Below are 18,309 nucleotides of genomic sequence, written 5' to 3'. Positions count from 1 at the left end.
CTGCTTTGTACTCTAAGCAGGTTTGCACGCCTTAAAGCCAGTAGCCCGTAACGGATTACGACGTGTCGCGATTTAACGCCCTCCCCGCCTTTGTTTCGCCGCTAGAGAGGTCAATCTACCGTGTCCGTGACCGGACTCGAGGAAATTTGCCGATTTTCGAATTTCGCGATATTTCGACGCGAACCAATTGTTCCGGTTGCAAAGCCACTTTGCGAGCATATTACGATGGATTCGAGGCATTTAAATTGGCTGTAGGAATTTCTTCCTCCGCGAGGCAAAATATGACGATCGATAGCAAACGGTGGATCTATCATCTACGCGCGAGGACCAGAACTTTCTTACTTGGCCACGAATTCCTCGTGATGGATTATTCTCGACGTCGTCTATATTTTTCACTCGAAATAAATTACCTCATGTCGGGCATTCTCACGGTGGATCTCTTAATTGCGGAACGCGGTTTAACGGAAAGTGCAACTTTGAAATGCAATACATACATTCATTTGATTGAAAAAGAGAATTATCGTTTCGCATATATGCGTAATGAATTTCTCTGACCCATATTCGCGGCTGAAGGAGTTAAATCAACAGTAGCGCTTTCCAAGGCAAAGCTACGATTCGTTTCTAACCGTGAGCTCATATGCCCAAATATCTCGGAGCTAATAATAATAAAAATCGATAGCTGGTTTTGCTGTTATACACCGAAAAAGAAGTAATGTTATATTAACAGTATTAGCCAACATAGCATTTTTTAAAATTGAAAATAAAATTGAAAATAGTCTCGTTAATGATAATGTTAATAAAACAAATATATCATGCTTTTGTTCAAATATTGTTTTATTAATACTATTTTTTTAAACTAATAAGATTATTTTTAATTGGAGTGCTGTTGACCAGATGCTGTTAATGACACCATCGTTTTTCCCCCTGTACGTATTGTTGCAAGAAAACAAGAAGTAAATCATTTTTGCATCGCAATCTTATTGCTGCAAAGATAAGGGCAATTGTACCAAGCAAATATGTTAGCAGAGATAAGATTTGCATTGATCATAATAGAAGCAATGGAAAACTTTCTTTCATTGCGTAAGCTTAAAGCTATGTAATAATACAGATACGACGTACATTCGATTCGATATAATTTTTACGCAGATTGACTCTTCATCTCACGATAGGATACACCAGATTCTCTAACTCGAGTAAAGTACATTTTTTTATTGGCAGAAATGCCGAAGGAGATTGTGTCTTTCTGCTTTGCAACATTACGCGGAGACCGAGAAGTCTCAAGTGGAACGCTCCAGAGAAGAGTGACAGAGCCAAAGGCACGTGATGTTGGAGCAAAGTTTTCGTCTTAGCACGAGACAATTAAAATCGGCATTTTCTAGTTTCTTCGAAAGCAGTTTATAAAAGGATCATCCTGGAAACGAGAATCGATTGCGACGTTAAGACATTGCGCATTTAGGAGAGAGAGAGCGCGCGCGCGGCTCTGCCGCTAAGACCGCTCGATAAAACTTGCCGGATATTTTCGGCAGTACTCGCGCTTCGCGCTACAGCAATTCGTAACGCGCTCTCGGGATAAAATGCGAGTTTATGTGAAGCACGTAAGTAGGTCGGCGTAGGTCTCGCTCCCGCGAGTCGCGTATGTTGGCGGCTCAATTTTTAATGATCGATCGATAAATTAGATTGGTCGTTTTGGAGGGATTTACCATCACGCGGATTACGAAGGCGTGTCTGATACAGAGGCGCGATTAAAACAACGGTAAACTCGAAGAGAAGCGTTTTATTTCCAAGCGCAGAAATTACGCGATATTGCCTCGATGTCGGGAGAGAAACAGAACTCACTCGGTGAAGTACAAGTTATTAAACGATCTCAACGACCGTTACTTCAACGATGGCCCTAGAACTCATAAAGCAAGACTCCCCGCGCTTCGTCGCCGCGTCGCCGCGCCGGTGTATATCACTTCTCGTTTTCAACCACCGTTGAGTTTATTTCCACGTTGCCATTATCGGATAAGATAATTCTCGCTGAACAACAAAATTGTGATCACGCGTTTCGAAACATTCATGTAATGTCTGATGTGTATGTGTGTATATGTATCAAATGTACAATCCCGGCAAAGTAAATTAAAAATAAAATATATTAATATTTATACTTTAAATGAACTATATTTATAAAAGTTGTGAATAACGTTATATTTTTATTTAATAATATATTTTTTAGTTTATTTATCTTGTGTTATTGAAAATTTAATTATTTTAAAAATAGTTGAAAAAGTTTTAATTTTTTATATAAGTACTTAAAATATTTAAATTGATTTATGTATAGTTGTATTGCGATTCTGAGCTTAGTTCGATAAATAAATAAACAAATTTTGTCGTTATTTTTTAATTACATTTCTATTAGAACACGTTTCTACTTCTTATTAAAATAGTGTTTGATTCAGCTTAGAAAATCACTACTAAATTTTTTTGTACTTTTAAATGTAATACAGAACAATTTGTAATCTTTTCATAATTTTGAAAATATTGTAACATATGATAATGTATCCTCAACGAAGACTAAGAAACAAGCAGATTAAAGATATTTTATATAACCGAGCAGGCTTCATCGAGTAGTTGTCATCGAAATTCTTTTCTTTATAAGAAGAAGGAAATAGAGTCTGACATTATAAAAAAAAGCAATTTAACAAAAATTTCAAGGAGAAACAATAGTTAATAGAATAACGCACCAAACGAAGGGAACAACGATCTCAATCTCGGGGAGAAAGAATCAAAGTCGTAAAATCCACCTTATCGTAAATGATCGAAGCTCGTTCTTAGTTAATACCTATCATAAATGCGTAAGTCATTTTGCGAAATTTGCTGCTTCCTATGATTCCGTTTTAAGACTTTTACGTTGCATTTGCGACAAACTCAACCGTAAATCCAGTTCTATCTACAAATAAACGTTTCCTTGCTTATTTCTTAACCAACGACAGAGAGTGTCCTTCACGAGAAGCTGAGATCGTAAAGTTCGATGCGTTTATCGAACATGCGGCACAATATTGTTTTCAGTTACGATCGGAATCGTAAACCGTGCAGCGACTTACAACGCGCAGCTTTGTAATTTCATTCGACACGCTGCACGTATATATCTACACCTCTCGATCGATCTCAATCTCGATGCTTTAATCCTAGATTTGTGTGTATAGCGCGAAGAAGAGAAATTAGCGCTCATGGCACTACCGTCTTCCCAGCCCCATTGCCTCCCGTGCGGATCTCCAGAGGTTGAAAAGCTCGCGGTACACACAAGTACATCGCCTCGATGCCACGGCGACGCTCACCTTTTTATTATTCCATGGCGTGTGAGACGAAGCTCGCGTAGGGCGTGTCGCGCCATTTGCATTCTCATTACCATCGGCGGTTCTTATTTAAATAGGTGAACAACTGCAAAGCACTCCGGTGGTCGGAGAGCTCGTTAGGCGACCCCTCCCAAGTAAGTGAGAGAAAGAGGCCGTATGTACAGGTACATCCGTTGCACCCTTGCGCTCTTTCGACGCACTCACCATCAACCTCCGCAAGCTATGCTGCTCTCAACCTCTCCCTTTAAGACACAGTATAGTGAAGGAGGAAAGAAGAGGCGGGGGAGGGGGGGGGGAGAAGGAGGGGAGTCTCGGCTGACTGCAATTTCGCGCGAGGATGCGGAATCCTCATGGTCCCCGACCTCGCGCAACGCGATAAAGAAGGGGGGAAGCAAGGAGGAATCTTTTAAATTCAACGCGGTACGCTTCATTAGTAGCTGCGGTTTGCTCGGTGGCCGCAACGATTTAATCCGAGCTTGCGCGCGGCGTCAAGCCACGCCGCCATTCCGAGGAAATTCAATTTCGCTACGGCGGTAATGGACCAGAACGTTTCCGACCGGAGAGTCAGGCCGACTCTCGGAAACGCCGATCGACTCTGGGTATATCCCACCGAAAGCGGAATCCGTTCGAACGTAACGCGGATTCCGGGTGGCGCGACCGGGTTCGCTTCTCGACCCTTGCAGCATTCGATAGTTGATCGCGCGCGAGAACGACGCGAACGACACAAACGACATCGACAAGAATGTCTAACTGACATGGATACTCCGGAAAACTTTCGATGGGAACGAGCGCCGGAATACGCAAGTGAAATGTCGAATACGAATTCGGTAACTTTCCTAAAAAGTTCGCGTGGTCGATCTGAAATTTTTAACTTGTAATTGCACGAGCGAGATACGCATCGTGTACCTTGGACCGACCGTTTCCAAGATTGTTTAACAAATTTAAAAAGTTAGTTTTCTATTATTCTTTTAGTATTTGGGAATTTTAGAATTTTATTTCAATTAAAAATTTTGAAATAATTGGAAATCTATCTCTGTTGTTGTTCTATATTTCTTAATACATTTTTCTGTAAAGAATTCTGTTAGAGAACTCTAGATTTGATACAGAGAAGTTTTCATTTTTATATTTTCAAAGATATTATGACGTTAATGGCACATAACAATAAACTCGTGAGTTAACTTTTATGAGTTGGCTTTTAAACTTTATATAAATATCTCTTATATACCTTATTTAATCTTATTAAAACTTTCACTATTTTCTACTATAAATTTAATTATTCAAAACATAGTTTTCTATATTTAATTTATCACCGACACTTGATTTAGCGCAGGCAAATCAAGTGATAAGTATCATGCTAAAGCGAGAGCACTGATTGCGATATATTTGAACTTAATGAACTAAATTAGTAATAAAAATCATTCTCTCGAGTTTAACGTGTGTTATTTTTAAAATATACAAATATACTATGAAGCTTAAACATTGATGCTTTTGCCCAAATTTGAATAAAGTTAAATTTAATGAAAAATCCACAACAGTTTGCTCATTATATTGAAAATATTTTTAAAATGTGACGCGGAAAGGAAATGATTGCACTCGTTTATAGATTCACCTGCCGAATGCCGCATTACGTAACGCTATGCAAATATTGCGCCAAGTCCTTCGGAAGTAAAACGTTGAGTACACGAAAGATTTCTCGGTTCGGAAACAAGAGCAACGGGCGAATCTCCCGGCGAAGTTACAGCGCGGAACAACTTTCATGCTTGCAAACGACAAAGTTCGACCTTACGATTCGATCCAATATATTACAGAGATACGTACTATGTAGTTCTTGAAATTTATAATGGTGCATGAGCTCACCTACTTTCGAAGCAGCGACAACAAGCATTTCATTTTGTTTCCGGCTTTTCTTATCTCGAGTTTTCGTAAATTAAAGATTCGAATATATAACGACTGAACTCCAGTCTATTTCCGCGCAACGAGATGCATTTGACCGACTTTATCACAATCGAAGCCGAGTTATATATACTTACACATCTACGGATTGTCACAATATAGTAATTTTAAAATCTAAAATAAAGTTTCTAAATTAATTCTTAATTCAGCGTATTACATGATACGCATGGTTTGACTTTAAATAATCATAGAATTATGTGTGTATTAGGATATAACACAGATTCTAAACAAATGCATCATTGAAAAATGGTGAAAGATATACTCGAAGATTTATCGATTACAATCAGGTCTTAAATTTAATATTGTTACTTTTATATTAAATTCATATTTATATGTCAGAATCCTGCATCTTTAAGAATCAGATTGCAAATTTACGATATAATCTTGCAACACATTCTGCAACAATGTTATGATTAATATTAAGTACTCTATTCTTAAACAACTGAACAATATTTTACAATTTTATTGCTTTCTCATATCCCTCTTAAAAAAAAAATTGTTTTTTGTAACAATCGAGGATTAGATGCAGCTCAATATAATTCAACCGTATAATTTAAAGTACATAATTAGCCCTGTCACCTAATTAGGATGAAATTTAATTAACTGCCTTAATTCCAGCAGAAATAATGAATCGCGTATCTCTCTCGTGAAAATCTAGCGAATTAATTAATGGGGATGCGAACGAGAGAATGTCTGAAACGGTCACTCTGAACACGGGGGATGAGATACAAGAGCAAGAGGAGGGGGGGGGGGGGGGAGGGGCAGAGCACCTAAGCAGGAACTGCGATAAGCGCGAGCGGATTAAAAAATAAAATCCCCTGGCGTAGGAGTCGCGAGGGCATATTGATTTTTCTACTCCGGCGTTGCAGCCAATGACCTAACGTCACCCCCGGCCTGCAAGCACGGTCCTAACAAAGTTATCTGAAGAATGACACGCCGTACATGGTGTAGCAAGACGGAAATCGACGCCATTTACCACTTCGTATTCTCGATCGTGTCCCCACACGTGACCCCCGACCGCCCCGCGTCGCGACCTGGGCACCGTCTTAAGACACCATCTGGCAACCGCCCAATCCGGTCATATTTTTCCGATCGTAACGGGTCACGCGGGTATGTGACAGCATCCCCGAGCCACGGTGATTTACTACGAGCATTAAATTACGACCGTCGACCGGCTGATCTTCGGGATCGGTATCTTTTGAACGAGACACCCGTGACCAGGAGCCCAGTGACCAAACGATGCTGTTGACTTCTTTCTCTCTCTCTCTCTCTCTCTTTCTCTCTTTTCCTTCTATATTTTTTGTTAAGGACGTTACCCGTCGGCTTTTCGGTCTCGCGGGATCCAACCTTGTCCTGTTGAAAATTGAGGTCCGTCCAGGAAGTATATATGTGTACATGCTTCGTGGTTCGTCGAAAACAGGATAACCATATTTTTCTGTAGACGATCCCAGCCATAGGCGAAGCAAGCAACGGCGATTTTTTAAAAAGAAAATATGCGGAACTGGGATTTGCAATCTTTTTTGTCGTAATCAGAAAAAGCAGAGAAACAAATTATAAATAACGATCTGCAAAAAATTTAAATATTAAACTTGCAATACGAAGATTAAGCGAATCTGGAAAAGGTTTAAAAATTAGAGTTTTTTTTTTGTTTTAATATTTAAGTGTATGCCAATATATCTGTGTGATTAACATGACAAAAGATTTAATTGCAAAACCGTCAAGCTTAAAATATACAAAATTTCTTTCGTTTTACCAACCTTCTTAATCTATTTTTGTACATTTTCTAGTTCGCAAGTTTCATTATCGAAAACTATCTGGGCATTAAATCCGATATAGTCTAAATCTGAAGCTCGTTTATGTCGATGAAAAATCAGATAAAAATGGTGCTGTTCGAGCTATCGGATATTTCTAGTCGCTCCTGAACATTTATCTTGAGAGTCTTTATATCTGAAGGACGTATTCAAGCGTGTATTCGCGAAGATGATAGTAAGCCCCGTCTCTCTTCCGTTCACGTCCAATTTCACGGTGATGTTTCTCATTGTTCGCAGAACCCGCGGCGGTGTGAAATCCGAGTGTCGGCGCGAAAAACGATGAACGAATCGGGACGAGCCGGGAACGAAGCGGTGCGATAATAATAATATGTGGACGACGCGGCCACGGACCAGGCGAAAGTGGCGACAACCGTCGACCCTGTCGTGCAGAGAACGTGACAATCGGTGGAATCGCCGTCGGGACGGCTTCCGCATCATCTATTCGGTGATCCTGGCGGCCTGCATGGCGACGCAGGAAGCGAGGGGCGCCAAATGTCCGCCACCGGACACAATACCCGGCTGCCCGTGTTACAACTTCGAGAACGGCGGTCTGTTCCTGGAGTGCGCAGGTGCCACCGAGGAGTCCCTCAGGAACGCTTTGTCCGGCGTGATACATGCCGCCGGCGAGGAAGGTAAACCGTCCATGATACAACACGCAAAAAGCGGGGATCAACGGGGGGAGAACACGTATTCCGCTCGCATACATAAGTAGAAACAGCCGCTGTAGCGATACGTACGTAAAACGACTACGGTGGTAACGTCGTACGCTGGTGGAAACAGCTGTGGCGCAAAATAAAAAAAAAATAAACAAAGGAAAAAGCTCCGGAGAGATTGTTCCAGTATCTGTGCAAATAGTTAATAAGCTAAAAAAAATTTTTTTTTTTCATAGTTTCCTTTTATTTTCATTTTCTTTCAGCTTTTACTTTTCAAATGTCACGTAGCTACTTGATATCCAAATTCTGAGATATCTTAACACAACTGCATTTCTGAAATATCTCTTTCGGAAGAATATTTAATTTCTCTTATTTAGAGAGATTAGTGTACGAGATATTTTAATCCAACTACAGAAAAATAGTCGGATACACTTTTTATTAATTCGTTTTTTCTTCTTTAGTCTAAAGTTTGAAGATAAGCTTCTGACACTTGATTTAAATTTCGTGTTACTTCTGACACATATTACGCAGGTTTGTCTTTTTTTTTAGTGATAAAAATTCTCAATGCACGCATGAATATTTATTGAAGAGTGTGATTCGTCCTTTTATTTGTATTTATTGATATTCGATGAAATATTTTCATTGAATAAAAAAATAGGAAAAATAAAAGAGACAAAAGAGAAGAATTTAGCTTTGCATTTCGCAATTGTAACTTGCAAAGCATGTCAATGGCTTTGACTGAAATATTTGGCGATTGTTCCAGGGGCGCTCGTTCAATCGTTGAGCGTGTACGAGTTGGATCGGAAAGTAGAGGAACTTCGGTCCGCCGCTTTCCCGGCAGGCTCGCAAATTAGGCATCTGCAAATCTCGCATTCCGCGATCCGCGAAATAAGCGAGGATGCCTTCATGCGACTCAGTAAAAGCCTGGAATCCTTGGCACTCGTATCCGGTCGACTACCTCACGTACCTCAAAAGGCTATGGCCTCGCTGAGCCTACTCAAAGCGCTGGACCTGGAGGCCAACCTCGTTAACGAGCTGCCGAGTTTCAGTTTCTTCGGGCTCGCGTTAATTAAACTAAACCTGAAGGGTAATCAAATAATGAAAATTTCGGAGTACGCCTTTGCCGGGCTCGAGGGCACTTTAAAGGACCTGGATCTGGCGGAGAACAAGATCAGAGTATTCCCTATGACATCCTTAAGAAGATTAGAACATCTCACGTCCTTGAGGCTCGCTTGGAACGAGATATCCCAGCTCCCGGAGGACGGTTATTCCAGGCTGGACGCCTTAAACTTCCTCGATCTCAGTAGCAACAATTTCAAGGACATTCCGCTCAATTGCTTTCGCTGCTGTCCGTCCCTAAAGACACTGTCGCTTTATTACAACGCGGTCGAATCGGTCGACAAGGATGCCTTTATATCGTTGATCGATCTCGAGTCGATAGACCTCAGCCACAACAAGATCGTGTTTCTTGACGTGGCCACCTTCCGTGCCAATCAAAAGCTCAGGTCGATCGATCTCAGCCACAATCATATACACTACATCCGAGGCGTGTTCTCGAGGCTGCCCGAGTTGAAGGAGCTCTTCCTAGCGGAGAACAACATTCTCGAAATACCGGCTGAAACGTTCGCCGGGAGCACGAGCCTCTCGGTCGTGTATCTTCAACAAAACGCCATCCGAAGGATCGATGCGCGCGGCTTGGCGACGCTCGGTCAATTGGCGCAGCTACATCTAAGCGGAAATTATATCGAGAAGGTGCCGCGCGACTTTCTCGAGCACTGCGAGAATCTCTCGACCCTGTCGTTGGACGGTAATAACATTCGCGAGCTCGAAGTGGGCACGTTCGCCAAGGCGAAGCAGCTGCGCGAGCTCCGGCTACAGGATAATCAGATCACCGAGGTGAAACGTGGCGTGTTCGCGCCGTTACCATCGCTCCTTGAGCTACATCTGCAGAACAACGCCATCACGGATATGGAAACCGGCGCTCTGAGATCCCTCCACAGTCTACAACACGTGAATCTGCAGGGTAACCTACTCGCGGTGCTCGGCGATGTGTTCCAAGTGTCGAACGACGTCGGCCAGAGCGAAAACAGCGGTAGCTCTTTGGTTTCCATTCAGTTGGATAACAATGGACTCGGCGTCCTACACAATGACTCATTAAGAGGCCAAGCCTCGGTCAGGATCATGTGGCTCGGACATAATAGGCTGACTCGACTTCAAGCTCCATTGTTCCGAGACCTGTTGCTGGTTGAACGCCTGTATCTCACGAATAATTCCATCTCGCGAATAGAGGACACCGCCTTCAAACCGATGCAGGCGCTCAAGTTTCTCGAGCTCAGTATGAATCGGCTGAGTCACGTCACCGTTAAGACCTTTTCCGAGCTCCACGAGCTGGAAGAACTCTATCTGCAGGATAACGGTCTACGCCGTTTAGATCCTTACGCCTTAACGGCCCTCAAAAGACTGCGTATCCTCGATTTGGCCAATAATCATTTGAACGTGCTGCATGATAAGATCTTTCAGGAGGGCCTGCCAATCAGAACGCTCAACCTGAAGAACTGCACTGTCAGCGTGATCGAGAACGGTGCCTTCCGCGGACTGAACAATCTCTACGAGCTAAATCTCGAGCACAATCATTTCACTGCCACGGCCTTGGACCGCCTAGACATCCCAGGATTAAGAGTTTTGAGAATATCGTACAACAACTTTAGTCAGATTAACGCCAATTCGTTGGACGGCTTGCCGTCCCTTCAACATCTGGCGATGGACTCGTCGCAAATCTATAGGATGCCGGCCGAGATATTTTCGAAGAATAAGAATCTGGGGAAGCTGTTGCTAAGCAACAATTTACTCAGGGTACTGCCGGCGACCCTGTTCTTGGGCCTGGAGACGCTCAAGGAGGTGAAACTCGACGGCAACAGATTCCAGGAAGTTCCGTACGACGTGTTCGCGAATGCCACTACGGTGGAATTTCTCTCCCTGGCCAACAATGTTCTTCACCGCGTGGACATGTCGCGACTGAATGGATTGACCAGTCTGCGCGAGCTCGATCTACGCGGTAATTATATCGCGTCTCTCATCGGTTTCGCCGCCGTCAATTTCTCCCGCCTAATATCTGTGGATCTAAGTCATAATCACTTAACGGCTCTTCCGGCGAATTTCTTCGCTCGCTCGAATATGCTGCGGAAGATCGAGCTCGCGGGTAATAAGTTCCGGCAAATACCCGCCGTTGCTCTCACGGCGCAAAATATACCCGGTCTAGCCTGGTTGAACGTCACGGCTAATCCTCTCGTGAGAATACACGAGATCAGCTCGGAGGCGAAGTATCCGGCTCTTCAGGAAATTCACATCTCCGGAACAAACTTAACGATAGTTACCAGCCAAGACTTCGAGGCATTTCCCGCGTTAATGCATCTTTTCATGGGCAGCAACATGATATCCAGAGTTTCGCCCAGCGCGTTTCGCAGCCTTACAAATTTACTCACGCTAGATCTCAGTGTCAATGAGCTGGAGCTACTGCCACAGGAAAGACTGAAGGGACTGGAACACCTCAGACTACTGAATCTCACGCACAATCGTTTGAAAGAGCTCGAGGACTTCCCGCCTGATCTTAAAGCTTTGCAGGTGCTCGATCTTTCGTACAATCAGATAAGCGGAGTGGGAAAGGGCACGTTCCAGCATTTGGAGAATTTAGCCGAGCTGCACCTTTACGGCAACTGGATATCCTCGATCTCGCCGGATGCGTTCAAGCCGCTGAAGAAGCTCAGGATTTTAGATCTAAGTAGGAACTACTTAGCGAACTTACCGCTGAATGCCTTTCGACCGCTCGAAACGCAAATACGGAGTTTACGGGCCGAGGGTAAGTACAATTTATTACTTTATCGTATATTTCCATTTCACTACGTTACGCTGCATTTATGAGAGTTTACGTATTTACGATTTATACAAAATTACGAAAACAACTATTTTTAAAAATCTCTCATGTGAACTGTATTACAACTCTTACAGAAATTGATTACTGGCAACAATAAATTGGCCAGTGATTAATTTTTTATTTCAAATGTTAAAAGCACTAACGATAGAACAATAAAGAAAGAAGTTTAAGCAAGTTCTTCATTTTGTGAATAAATTTTTGTTAAGTACTTTTACTGTAAAAAAAATATGAGTAGCATTCTAGGGTTAATCAATACTCAAAATAAGTAATCAAGCAAAGGACAATTTAATACCAATATTAAAATTTCTGAAAGAAAACTTTGCTAAGGCTTTGCTTGGCTCTCTCGTGATGCGATATTGTTTATTACATCAAAAGAGAGAAACGATATGCAATAAATTGTAATATGCAATCAACCGTTTAAAAAAATCCAGCACGACGATTTTGACAATTGAGAAATATACCATTATTTCAAGACTTATTTTACACTTCTACGTGACTTATCGGACAGATGTCTCAGTTTATTCAGTTAGTTGTCTATGTCACAGGATTACAAAATTTTGTTTAAAGAGAAACTAAATATAAAGCTGTACGAAGCAAATAATTTATTGCGTCTTATTTCTCGCCTTTATAAACGATATCACACACCGTGTCTTATGAGATGACAGATTTCTTTTCAATGTTCATCTTTTTATTTCTGAGAGCCGCGAGTTATTTCCTGTATCAAGCATTTGTATGTTTCGAGACTGTTATTGGACTGTTTATTGCGAGTTAGCACGAAAAAAATTCTCTTACGTTCGACGGTATTGCTTGCACATATAAAAGACACATGACGCTATTCACACGGATCATATCGCGCTATGTTCGACAATAGCAATCTCAACCGGTGAGATGATTGGTCGCATGCAAAACTCATCTTCGCATGCGAGCGAATTCGACTCACAATCAGTCGAAAATAGCCCCGGCGGGTAGTTACACTCGGGACTTCTCGACGTCGAGTGAACGATATGAACGCGGAGCACACAATCGCGAGCAACGTTACAAAACATCACGATGCTATTCAGGGCGCCGAGAACGGCTATAGCGTCGCGGTAATTTAGGTTGCCGTAAACGTCACAGTGCTTACGAATCTAAACACTCCGAGCTTGCATAACTCACGACATCTTCGTGACGTTCACTTTATCGCGTCATCGTGGTGCGATAAAAAACTTTTTAAAGACCAGCGGAACGAATACCGATACGCTTATAAACGTTGAGACCCGCAGGCCTCTCTCATAAGATAATCACGGACATTAAAATCCGCGCAGAGAATCCATTGCACTGCGACTGCGAGTCCCAGGAGCTCTGGGAATGGCTGCGCGATCACCAGAAGCTGGTCGGCGGCGGGATGAGCCGAAATCGCGGGGGTGGACTAAGGATGAACGACATGGACGGTGGTCTTTTGCGATGCGAGCAGCCACCGGAGCTGCGCGGATTGGTCTTCCTGGATCTGGACCCGCATGCCTTCTGCACCGCGCCTTTGGTTCTGAAACTGGCGATCCAGGATATCCAACCCTTCTCCGTCCTGGTGTCGTGGCAGAGCAGAAATCATTCCGGTCTACGCGGCTACCAGGTGGCCTATCACGCCCTGGATAACGTTGACGAGGTACCGAAAAAATAGGCACTCTCATTGTGCGTAGCGCACACGTGGTGTGCTCGTCGCTAAAAAGCGGGTACGGGTACAACACGAAGTATAAATCGAACGGGCGGAGCGGATAAAATGTAAAGTGTAAACGGCGTTTGATTCAATCGATATAGCCGAGGACCTCGCTGTATCTATCCTTCTCTCTGTGTCTCTCTCGACACGGCTCTAGCTCATTCTTCGCAAAAACGTGTCGTCACACCCGACACCGTCCTCGCTGATCGATCGGCGCAAACGTGCAAAAAGGCGGCGCGGCGTTTCAGTCGGATTAAGTATTTTCGCCGAAAGAAATCGAATTTACTCATTTTTAGTAATTACTGGATAATGGCGGTATGCTCGCCATTCTTTCGATCGCTACGCGTTCATTATTCCGCGAGAGAGAATTTTGCGCTACGTTATTTCATCGACGAAAAAAAAAATATTAAATATTAAATACTGTTATAATAAAATACTCTTTATATATTTTTTTTTTATAAGAAATATTAATGCTCCTTTTTTTAGATAATAAAAATAAATAAGGGGTCACGGAATATTTCGAATATATTTGAAAGCTGAATTATTTTTAAGCAACACTTTAATATATTTATTTCTGAATTTATTCAAAGCCCTCGAAAACGTGACGTCACTTTTATCGCTCTGCATTTCAGGTACGTGCCAAAACACTCGAGCCGAACGCGCGCTCGGTGAAACTATCGAAACTGTCGTCGAACACTCGCTACCTGATCTGCGTATTCGGTCTCGGTAATTGGATAACGTCGCGGATAGAGGACGGCCCAATGGAACAGCTCAATTTCACGCAGGTCGAGATACTCGCGAGCACACCAAGCTCGCAGATGACGGACTCGTCGACGAGCCGTTGCACCGAGGTGAAGACGCTGGACGCGCCGGACGCGATAATCAGCAGCGACGGTTCGGCCATGGGCGACGTTGGCAGCGTCAGCAGCTTCTTAACGAGGCGACTAGGTCTAATAGTCGGCTGCTGCATGGGCTTCGTCGTCTTCCTCCTCCTGGTGTCCGTCTTGGGTTACCTCAAAGTGAAGAAGCAGCGGGAAGTGGTCAAGAGAGAGCAGCAACCGATACCGCCAGAGTACATATCATACAGGCATTTCAGCATACAGAGTGGCGAAGCCGGCCACACCGCTGTCAGGCAGACCAGCCAGACCAGCCAGGACGGGCAACAACAGCAGCAGCAGCAGCAGCACTCGAACTTCATCAACAACACCACGCTGAATGTATGAGAAAAGCCGCGGAACTCCCGACTCGTGGAGGTTTCGAACGTGTGAGCGAGGCTCGAGTGATTCGAGCGTGTTAACCGGTTCGAAGGTCTCCCCGATTCGCGGAAGTTTCGAGTTTACGCGCCAGAGAGCCACAAAGGACAATGCCGACTGTCGAATTTTCGGCACGAGCGAAACTGTCTTCTTACAAACTGAAAAATTGTCACAATTAGCAGTGCTGTGCGCTCAAGTGATACGCACTGAGAGAGTGTTGTTAATTGGACTCGACGAACGCTCGGCAAAGAGCGTCGTTCTCGAGAGAAGCGTCACTACCAAACACTGGCCATGCCAGACCTCTGCGTCGTTAACGGCAACGAAGAGTTCAAGCGAGTGAGTAATGCATGTACGTGAGAGAATGCGCGCGCGCGAGAATGAGAATCTTTATTAGAGTAACGGAGCATTTTATAAAGGATTTTCTACGAGTTTGAATTCGGTTCCAAAGTAGCTTTAATCACTTGGCGTGGCATCGTATCGAACCAACGCGATCGAGCGAACGAAATGTCATAAGAGTTGTACAGAACGGGAAATTGATTTCGATAATGTACGAGCGATGTGAGCCACATGTGCAGCAGCTCTCGTATACTCTAAAAAAATCTTATAAGTTTTGAACAAGACGAGAGAGAGAGAGAGAGATATATATATCGTACTCTTTGCCCCTCTGCAATCAAGAAAATTAAAACAAAATTATGATAAATTCGACCAAGTTCTTATCGGATTTTGCTTTAGGTCTTTATTGGATCGAGAGATTTTTTAAGTAATGTGTTATTAATAATGTGGAGCATTAAAATCAATACGCGCGGTTCGAAGGACCAAAATCGCAAATACATAAAGAATATCGACATCGGACAAATGCGAGAACGTATGCTGAACTACTCTGAACGTAACGAATGTCATTCCATTCGCGAAAAATCGATCGAATTTGCGGTAATCGGCGAGCGCGGTACTTTGGAGGAGAAGGAGGAGGAGGAAGAGGAGAAAGAAAAGGTTCTCACGCATCTCTGTAACATAACGCTCAGTCTTCTTCAAGAAATATGAAATTTTGAGGAGTGTATGAAGCACGATCTGTCGAGGGTCGCGCGTGCTCTCGGACAACTGTAAACGACAACGGGGGAGAAATAGACGGTAGATAGACCTTTGTTTCCGTGTAACGCACGACGCGTATTTGCCGAACGATTTACTAAACACTGCGTTATTGCACATCGCTTCCGCAGACCGGAGCTACCGCTCGCGAGTATGAGATCGGACGGGTGTGAAGTGGCTATTGTGTTTTCTTAATGGCTCGGCAAACCGCGTGGTTTAGGAACGTCACCCACGCGCCGATCTCGCGAAATGGCGCGCCATTTTGCGGTGAACGTCCGCGGTACGACGGTACCATCAATTTCCGATTGGGCCGCGCGCGGAATCGTCAGGGTGGCGGAACGCGGGAAAAATTGCTCATCTCTGCGAGTAATCGACGGATTTCAGATCCTCCGGCAATAAGAGGGTGAAGGATGTAAAAAAAGAGCATGTAAATTTGAAGGAAGATATATGTTCTACATCCGGTTAGCGTTCCAGCGCGAATCAGTAGAGCATCCGATAGACACCAAATAGACATAAATGAAATATCCCTTTGCAACAAACACCAAGGTATGCATCATTTTTTGTATGTATTTGCAAGTGAATGAATTTTTCTAATGTGAAAACGGTGTAGGATATGATGGTGCTCTATACGATTTCGAACTCTTAACACATATTTTAATTTTTTTAACACGAAATACACGAATATAAAAACAAAATTTTAATGTGACCAAAGTAATTTATTTTATTTCAGAAAAGTGTTCGAAAACGTATTGCAATAAGTATACTTGTTTTTTATTAAATATAATCTTGAATATAGCACGATACAATTTGGATTTCCCACAAATAATTTTTTTTTTTTTTTTTTTTAGTGTCTACATTTCCTAATGAGAAAAAAAGTTGACGAAAAAAGAAATAATAATATTATTGTTATTATTAAACACTATTCGAAATTGTACTTGTATTCAAATTTATACCTGAACTTTTGTGAGCACTTGTTCAAAATTGTACCTTTGAACAAAAAAGTTTCTTTTTTTATAAAAATATGAACTTTCTACAACCTTTATATAGTGAGAACTAACAAGCAAGTTATTAATATCACACAATGAGGACAGATCTAAACTTAAACTTGGAAAATCTTATTTCGTTCATTAATATTGCACTACATTTAAAATTGTATCACGTCACTCTTCACAATTTATCGGTAAAAAGATAAATAATTTCGCTAATGTCTGCAGAAGATTAATAAAAGGTGTGAAGAATAGGTCAGATATAAAATTAAGCACGAATCTGTTTTACATTTTTGTCGCTTCCTTTCTGGGTCAAATATTCGCGTCTGAACGCTGGCTGTCGTTGAAGATTCAGCGATTAAGGAGACGTTCTGTGGATCATGTTTAGAATCTATAAATATACGTGAAACGATTGTATATAGATACATACGTATCGAAAACCTATGTATTCAATTAAGAGCGTCGATATCACCGGAGGTTATTATCGTAAAAATTCTGATGATCTCTTAAATAGTGAGACAACAATAGTAGTTGAATTAGCAGATCGGCGCGTCGATCCTCCCCGATTTTTGAGGAGGCCAAGATACACGAGACCAGATACATCAGAACTTTTTATCGCGGTGTCGATGGATACCGATGTAAGGCATTTCGCATTAGGAATGAATGACGCGCGCATGAATTGTACGTTTTTCGGGATACGATTCTGATCGACAGACCGACTCGCTCGATATCGCTAATCACCGATATAATCACCGCGCCGAGGCCGGTGCGCTGAAGCCGCAAATGCACGAAATGTCGCATTTGGTGCAGACGAATTTTTAATGTCGACGCGAGAGTCCCGCGTTTCCGTTTCGACGGGACGACGAAATAATTATCGAGGCGATATGCGATATCCAGCGAGCTCGTTATGAAATATCGTTACGAAATGCAGCGCTGCGAGGAGCGTAGCTGCTCGACGGACGCGTTCAACGCGTAGTTCGTTATCGCATTACCGGATCATTCGGGATCGACCGGCGCGGCGCCGGCGGGAGAGGCTCCCTTACGTTTCCCGGCCGTGTGAGCAAAAGAGGAGAGAAGGAGAGCGAGATCTCGCGCGGATTGACGAAATCGCCGCGGCAACGAGATCTACGATGTATGCGTGTTCTCGTTACACCCTGTGTACTGTAACATATACGTACGTCACTGTAATAAAAATGCAAATTCTTTTGTAATCAGGTGTTTTTCATCTCCCGCGCGGGCTGCGAGCGAACGAGGAGGGACGTGTTAATCCGTCCGGACCCCGATATCGCCGAGCGACGAGATTGAATCATAACCGGCCTGGGTTTTTCTTACCTAATACGAGATCCCGCCTAAACTCGAAAGAGAAACGCGTTTTTATACAGTTGGAAAATTTGGGTTAAATTCAACACGCGTCGCACGCCTCAAAAACGGTCCATTCAAATTTTTGTGTCAATTTACACTTTAACATAATTTGGAAACAAATCATAGAAGCGTATCTCTTTAATAAAATTAACGTTTGTAATATGTTGTGACACTTTTTACATTTAATTTTAGAATTTCTACATTTCAGACTTGCGTTTTTATCATGTTGGTTTATTTATCCATAAA

General features: G+C 42.7%; 1 protein-coding gene across 1 annotated transcript in view; it reads left to right on the top strand.

Annotated features, from left to right (window-relative positions):
• The window catches only part of LOC105193842 (protein artichoke), a 92,539-nt gene extending 74,627 nt beyond the window's left edge, over positions 1–17,912 (top strand). The window contains exons 3-6 of the mRNA XM_011158467.3: positions 7,337–7,731; positions 8,516–11,608; positions 12,988–13,325; positions 14,009–17,912. Of these exons, the coding sequence (XP_011156769.2) occupies positions 7,428–7,731; positions 8,516–11,608; positions 12,988–13,325; positions 14,009–14,599 (4,326 nt within the window). The 5' untranslated portion in view covers positions 7,337–7,427 and the 3' untranslated portion in view covers positions 14,600–17,912. The remainder of the gene's footprint in view (positions 1–7,336; positions 7,732–8,515; positions 11,609–12,987; positions 13,326–14,008) is intronic.
• Positions 17,913–18,309: the final 397 nt, after the last annotated feature.

The sequence above is a fragment of the Solenopsis invicta genome, chromosome 16 (genome assembly GCF_016802725.1).
Source record: "Solenopsis invicta isolate M01_SB chromosome 16, UNIL_Sinv_3.0, whole genome shotgun sequence".
In the NCBI taxonomy this organism is placed as follows: Eukaryota; Metazoa; Arthropoda; class Insecta; order Hymenoptera; family Formicidae; genus Solenopsis; species Solenopsis invicta.
The sequence above is the reverse complement of the archived record's forward strand: the minus strand, read 5'-3'. Positions and strand labels throughout refer to the sequence as shown.